Source organism: Notolepis coatsorum, assembly GCF_963971535.1.
Source record: "Notolepis coatsorum genome assembly, chromosome: 14".
Classification (NCBI taxonomy): domain Eukaryota; kingdom Metazoa; phylum Chordata; class Actinopteri; order Aulopiformes; family Paralepididae; genus Notolepis; species Notolepis coatsorum.
This window is the reverse complement of record NC_140178.1, coordinates 1,512,357-1,519,856: the sequence shown is the minus strand read 5'-3', so window position 1 is coordinate 1,519,856 and position 7,500 is coordinate 1,512,357. Positions and strand designations below refer to the sequence as shown.

The window sequence follows — 7,500 nt, the reverse complement described above, 5'->3', positions numbered from 1 at the left end:
CAACACGGAGGCGTGCTGAACAGACCAGAGCCTCAGCTCAACGCAGGAAGCTTGGCCCCGGAAACTGTTTATCGGTTTATCGGTTGTTAGTAATAGTAATAGTACTGAGCACACGTCTCTAGGTTAATTTCATTTGCCAGCTCACTCGCTAAAAAGCGACCGGAATAAATGTGTTTGTTGAGCGTGTTAAAGCGTGTTCGGACCTTAAAGAAGACGTGTCCGGCCCCATGGGGACATTAACGTGTGTTGTTGGGCCTTAAAGAAGACGTGTCCGGCCCCATGGGGACATTAACGTGTGTTGTCGGGCCTTAAAGAAGACGTGTCCGACCCATGGGGACATTAACGCGTGTCGTCGGGCCTTAAAGAAGACGTGTCCGACCCATGGGGACATTAACGCGTGTCGTCGGGCCTTAAAGAAGACGTGTCCGACCCATGGGGACATTAACGTGTGTTGTCGGGCCTTAAAGAAGACGTGTCCGACCCATGGGGACATTAACGTGTGTTGTCGGGCCTTAAAGAAGACGTGTCCGACCCATGGGGACATTAACGCGTGTCGTCGGGCCTTACAGATACATTTGATTTGATTAGATTTTCGACGGACAGACAGACTCACCCAGCGTGCAGGAAGAGGGAGAGCCACAGCCTGTAGAACTGATCTGGGATCTCTGGGTTGAGGAACGGCAGCAGACCACAGACGTCATCCATGCAGTGCACCTGACCACAGATCAGAACACAACACGTGGGTGGGGGTTGGGGTGGGGGGGTTCAGGGGGGGGGGGGGGGTGATTGGGAGGGCTCTGTTTATTGTATTTTTATTTATAATTTATTTAATTATTGTATCTGTATGTACCTTAAAGATGTGAGTTACATTTATTTAAACTTAAAGTCTTATGTTTGTCTATATTTTTGTATTTTTGTAATCTGTCACAGAGATGCCTTGGGCCTCGACATAGAACATCTGCCTGTTTGTGTCGCTTTAAATTAGTTTGTACTATTATTATTATTATTATTATTATTATTATTATTATTATTATTATTATTATTATTATTATTATTAATATTATTATTAATAATAATAATAATAATAATAATTATTATTATTATTATTATTATTATTATTATTATTATTATTATTATTATTATTATTATTATTATTATTATTATTATTATTATTATTATTATTATTATTATTATTTTTATCTCAATCTTTTAATTTCAATTTTTTTGTGTGTAAAAATGGAAAATGTTAATACAAATATATATATATTTATAAATAAAAAAAATAACACATGGACTGACATCTCGATGACATCACAACACAACATCTCAATGGCATCACAACACAACATCTCAATGACATCACAACACAACATCTCGATGACATCACAACACAACATCTCAATGACATCACAACACAACATCTCAATGACATCACAACACAACATCTCAATGACATCACAACACAACATCTCAATGACATCACAACACAACATCTCAATGACATCACAACACAACATCTCAATGACATCACAACACAACATCTCAATGACATCACAACACAACATCTCAATGACATCACAACACAACATCTCAATGACATCACAACACAACATTTCAATGACATCACAACACAATGACAAAGGTATCAATCATCAAGTCATACAGGTGACCGGAATGGAAAATACATACTACACATGTAGCCACTGTTAGCTGCATGTTCTGTGCGTGTGCAGTAACATGTACAGTAACATGTACAGTAACATGTACAGTAACAGTGAACTATACTGTCACCATCAGAAGCTATTTCTGACTCTTAACCACCAAAACCTGCACGGACTACAACGTATGACATATTATGCCAGTTAGGATACCTTATGTCTACTGTTTACTTTTACTCATAGTATGTATTCAGATTAAATTTTTTTATTGCCTATATTTATTGTATTTATTGGTTCCCTGTTGTACCGAGTCCTGGTGCAGATCTTACGAGCCAGACCGGAGGAAAGACGAGTCAATAAAACACACCACTGCATTGACCTCTGACCCTCCCCTTACGTACAATATAAATGATAGGGCAAACAGACCCCTAACCCTAACCCTTAATTATATTGTTTACACTGTTTTACACTCATTTACACTAACTTTATTGCCTATATTTATGGCTTTCTACAATGACCCTGCCCATACCTGTACCTCCCCTCCCCCATGCTGATGTGATGCCCGAATTTCCCCAAGGGGATCAATAAAGGAATATCTTATCTTATCTCTGGCTTGCATCAACAGTTTTTGGTTGTTTCATTAAATTCACAAGACTCAACACTTGATTCATTGGAGTCTGATTGAAGCCTGTTTATTTTTTTACTCCTCGATATTCTACTGTGCTGTACATCATCTTCATCATCTTCTATTATGCAGAGAAAAACATAGATATGACTCATGGTTTGTGAGAAGAGCTACTTACCTGAGAACAGAGAGTAGCCTCTTCGTGGAAATAGCCATTCATGAAGTCACAATACTCCCTGGATGTGATCTCACACCTTGAAGAACGAGACAGACAGAAGGTTAACCGTCTGTAGTGTGGTAGTGAAAGGTTAACCTTCTGTGGTGTGGTAGTGAAAGGTTAACCTTCTGTAGTGTGGTAGTGAAAGGTTAACCTTCTGTGGTGTGGTAGTGAAAGGTTAACCTTCTGTGGTGTGGTAGTGAAAGGTTAACCTTCTGTGGTGTGGTAGTGAAAGGTTAACCTTCTGTAGTGTGGTAGTGAAAGGTTAACCTTCTGTGGTGTGGTAGTGAAAGGTTAACCTTCTGTGGTGTGGTAGTGAAAGGTTAACCTTCTGTAGTGTGGTAGTGAAAGGTTAACCTTCTGTGGTGTGGTAGTGAAAGAGTTAACCTTCTGTAGTGTGGTAGTGAAAGGGTTAACCATCTGTAGTGTGGTAGTGAAAGAGTTAACCTTCTGTAGTGTGGTAGTGAAAGAGTTAACCTTCTGTAGTGTGGTAGTGAAAGGGTTAACCTTCTGTAGTGTGGTAGTGAAAGGTTAACCTTCTGTAGTGTGGTAGTGAAAGGGTTAACCTTATGTAGTGTGGTAGTGAAAGAGTTAACCTTATGTAGTGTGGTAGTGAAAGAGTTAACCGTCTGTAGTGTGGTAGTGAAAGGGTTAACCTGATGTAGTGTGGTAGTGAAAGGTTAACCGTCTGTAGTGTGGTAGTGAAAGGTTAACCTTCTGTAGTGTGGTAGTGAAAGGTTAACCGTCTGTAGTGTGGTAGTGAAAGGTTAACCGTCTGTAGTGTGGTAGTGAAAGGGTTAACCATCTGTAGTGTGGTAGTGAAAGAGTTAACCTTCTGTAGTGTGGTAGTGAAAGAGTTAACCTTCTGTAGTGTGGTAGTGAAAGGGTTAACCTTCTGTAGTGTGGTAGTGAAAGGTTAACCTTCTGTAGTGTGGTAGTGAAAGGGTTAACCTGATGTAGTGTGGTAGTGAAAGAGTTAACCTTATGTAGTGTGGTAGTGAAAGAGTTAACCGTCTGTAGTGTGGTAGTGAAAGGGTTAACCTGATGTAGTGTGGTAGTGAAAGGTTAACCGTCTGTAGTGTGGTAGTGAAAGGTTAACCTTCTGTAGTGTGGTAGTGAAAGGTTAACCGTCTGTAGTGTGGTAGTGAAAGGTTAACCGTCTGTAGTGTGGTAGTGAAAGGGTTAACCTGATGTAGTGTGGTAGTGAAAGGTTAACCTTCTGTAGTGTGGTAGTGAAAGGTTAACCGTCTGTAGTGTGGTAGTGAAAGGTTAACCGTCTGTAGTGTGGTAGTGAAAGGTTAACCGTCTGTAGTGTGGTAGTGAAAGGTTAACCGTCTGTAGTGTGGTAGTGAAAGGGTTAACCGTCTGTAGTGTGGTAGTGAAAGGGTTAACCGTCTGTAGTGTGGTAGTGAAAGGGTTAATCTTCTGTAGTGTGGTAGTGAAAGGTTAACTGTCTGTAGTGTGATAGTAAAGGGTTAACCGTCTGTAGTGTGGTAGTGAACGGTGAACCGTCTGTAGTGTGGTAGTGAAAGGGTTAACCTTCTGTAGTGTGGTAGTGAAAGGTTAACCGTCTGTAGTGTGGTAGTGAAAGGTTAACCTGCTGTAGTGTGGTAGTGAAAGGTTAACCTTCTGTAGTGTGGTAGTGAAAGGGTTAACCTTCTGTAGTGTGGTAGTGAAAGGTTAACCTTCTGTAGTGTGGTAGTGAAAGGGTTAACCGTCTGTAGTGTGGTAGTGAAAGTGTTAACCGTCTGTAGTGTGGTAGTGAAAGGTTAACCGTCTGTAGTGTGGTAGTGAAAGGTTAACCTTCTGTAGTGTGGTAGTGAAAGGGTTAACCTTCTGTAGTGTGGTAGTGAAAGGTTAACCTTCTGTAGTGTGGTAGTGAAAGGTTAACCTTCTGTAGTGTGGTAGTGAAAGAGTTAACCTTCTGTAGTGTGGTAGTGAAAAGTTAACCTTCTGTAGTGTGGTAGTGAAAGGTTAACCTTCTGTAGTGCGGTAGTGAAAGGGTTAACTCGCTGTAGTGTGGTAGTGAAAGGTTAACCGTCTGTAGTGTGGTAGGGTCAGGGTTAACCCTCTGTAGTGTGGTAGTGAAAGGGTTAACTCGCTGTAGTGTGGTAGTGAAAGGTTAACCTTCTGTAGTGTGGTAGTGAAAGGTGAACCCTCTGTAGTGTGGTAGTGAAAGAGTTAACCTTCTGTAGTGTGGTAGTGAAAGGTGAACCCTCTGTAGTGTGGTAGTGAAAGGTGAACCCTCTGTAGTGTGGTAGTGAAAGGTTAATCTTCTGTAGTGTGGTAGTGAAAGGTTAACCTTCTGTAGTGTGGTAGTGAAAGGTGAACCCTCTGTAGTGTGGTAGTGAAAGGTGAACCCTCTGTAGTGTGGTAGTGAAAGGTTAAACTTCTGTAGTGTGGTAGTGAAAGGTGAACCCTCTGTAGTGTGGTAGGGTCAGGGTTAACCTTCTGTAGTGTGGTAGGTTCAGGGTTAACCCTCTGTAGTGTGGTAGGGTCAGGGTTAACCCTCTGTAGTGTGGTAGGGTCAGGGTTAACCCTCTGTAGTGTGGTAGTGAAAGGTTAACCCTCTGTAGTGTGGTAGTGAAAGGTTAACCCTCTGTAGTGTGGTAGGGTCAGGGTTAACCCTCTGTAGTGTGGTAGTGAAAGGTTAACCCTCTGTAGTGTGGTAGTGAAAGGTTAACCCTCTGTAGTGTGGTAGGGTCAGGGTTAACCCTCTGTAGTGTGGTAGGGTTAGGGTTAACCCTCTGTAGTGTGGTAGGGTCAGGGTTAACCCTCTGTAGTGTGGTAGGGTCAGGGTTAGCCCTCTGTAGTGTGGTAGGGTCAGGGTTAACCCCCTCCTCACCTGCCCTTGGTCCCGATGCAGCATGGCCGGGCGGTGATGGTACAGTCTATGTGAGGCAGGTTGGTGTGGTTCCCCGTGTTGTACCTGGTGCAGATCTGCAGAGCGGAGGAGAGACACGTCAATCAAACATACCCCTCCCTTGACCCCTGACCCTCCCCTCACGCACAATATAACCTCTGACCCTCATCTGCACCTTTGTTTACACTGTTTGTTTTCTTCATATCTTTTCATTCAGAGTTAATTATAATATTGTTTACTTTCCTCATATTTTTAATATTCAGATCAAAATTGTATCGCCTATTATTGACATCGTTCTACTATCACCCTGCCCATACCTGTACCTCCCCTCCCCCCTCCCCCAGACTGCTATGACGCCCACATTTCTCCAAGGGGATCAATAAAGGAATATCTGATCTTGTCTTGTCTTGTCTTGTCTTACCTTACCTTACCTTACCCTATCTTATAGAAACACACAGATCACATGTTTATTCCACGCTCCACGTGTATTCCTCATGCGCAGCACGTGTTGAAACTGATTATCATTATCACATGTAATCAAATGTAGCTCATATGAAGGTATTGTGATCACGTATGTGATATATCATGTGTGCAAGCGAGCGTTTTACATGTAATATGATGTCAAATATATTTGTGAAATTGTGTAAGCCTGTGTGGAATCACTGTCATGATTGTATACGCTGGTTTCTTTTGCTCATTTCTGTCTGTACACTAGAAGGGTTCCCAAACTTTTCAGTCCGGGACCCAGAAAATAAGGCGTCAGAGAGCCGCGGCCCAATGCACATCGTCAGGCTTTTCTTATTTTTATTTTTGCCAGGCGACCGATTTTTCAAGCCAAATATCACTTCAATCATATTAAGTTAGTTCAAGTTAGTTATTCATTTATATGTGCTATTTATGAGAGGGCTAACTTGTTGCAAAATAATAATGATAATAATAATAGCCTCATTAAAATACTATTGTTGCTTCGGTTGTTTTCAGCGTTTTATGTGCATAATCTGTTATTTAGTTTGAAATGTTCGTTGAAATAAGTAGATTTTACGTTTTTGTTTATTTATTAAGTTAATATAAAACCATATAGTCACATTTTAGAATACAATAGAATAGAATTTTAGAATACAACTAGAAACACTGTCCTGGCCTGCTTCTAAGTTCAGTGGCCTGACAAAAAAAAAAAATCTTTTTTTTTGATATTTATTTTTTTTGGAAATCATCTCGCGGCCCTCCCGTGGCTGCTCGCGGCCCACCTTTGGGTCGCAACCCCGACTTTGGGAACCACTGGACAACACTGTAAATGAGGGAGACCTTGGGGCACCAGGGTGGCGCACCACGTACAGCACTGCGGTGCCACGCGGCCGTCCAGGGTTCGACTCCCGGACCCGGTGATCTTTGCCGAATGTCTTCCCCCTCTATCTCCCGTACTTCCTCTCTCTCTCTCTCTCTACCGGACTGCCCGGTAAAAAAATAAATAAAAACAATAAAATATCTACCAAAAACATAACAAATAAAATAAAAATGAGGGAAACCTCGGTGGCCTTTCAAGTTTAAATAAAGGTTTGAAATGCACTACACTCACTGGCCACTTGGTGATGTCATCAGGCCATTCGTGAGGCGAGACTGAGGCGGGTTCTAGACATATCCTGTAAACAGACAAGTAAATACATACACAAGTAAATACATAAGTAAATACATAAAATACATACACAGGTAAATACATACACAAGTAAATACATAAAATACATACACAGGTAAATACATACACAAGTAAATACATAAAATACATACACAGGTAAATACATACACAAGTAAATACATAAAATACATACACAGGGCGTCAAACTATCTCAGTTCATTCTGTTGTATCTCAGGTTAAATAACATAGTGTCTCATAGTGTCTCTCAGTGTCTCTCAGTGTCTCATAGTGTCTCTCAGTGTCTCTCAGTGTCTCATAGTGTCTCTCAGTGTCTCATAGTGTCTCATAGTGTCTCATAGTGTCTCTCAGTGTCTCATAGTGTCTCTCAGTGTCTCATAGTGTCTCATAGTGTCTCATAGTGTCTCTCAGTGTCTCATAGTGTCTCTCAGTGTCTCATAGTGTCTCTCAGTGTCTCTCAGTGTCTCATAGTGTCTCTCAGTGTCT

General features: G+C 41.4%; 2 protein-coding genes across 5 annotated transcripts in view; both read right to left on the bottom strand.

Moving 5' to 3' along the window:
• The window catches only part of nprl3 (NPR3-like, GATOR1 complex subunit), a 285,213-nt gene that overhangs the window by 216,390 nt on the left and 61,323 nt on the right, over nt 1–7,500 (bottom strand). The window lies entirely within an intron of this gene.
• LOC311240890 (inactive rhomboid protein 1-like) overlaps nt 1–7,500 on the bottom strand; it is a gene marked incomplete at its 5' end in the record, with an annotated part of 22,051 nt that overhangs the window by 4,493 nt on the left and 10,058 nt on the right. The window contains 4 exons of the mRNA XM_084329495.1: nt 614–714; nt 2,462–2,537; nt 5,346–5,440; nt 6,940–7,003. Of these exons, the coding sequence (XP_084185621.1) occupies nt 614–714; nt 2,462–2,537; nt 5,346–5,440; nt 6,940–7,003 (336 nt within the window). The remainder of the gene's footprint in view (nt 1–613; nt 715–2,461; nt 2,538–5,345; nt 5,441–6,939; nt 7,004–7,500) is intronic.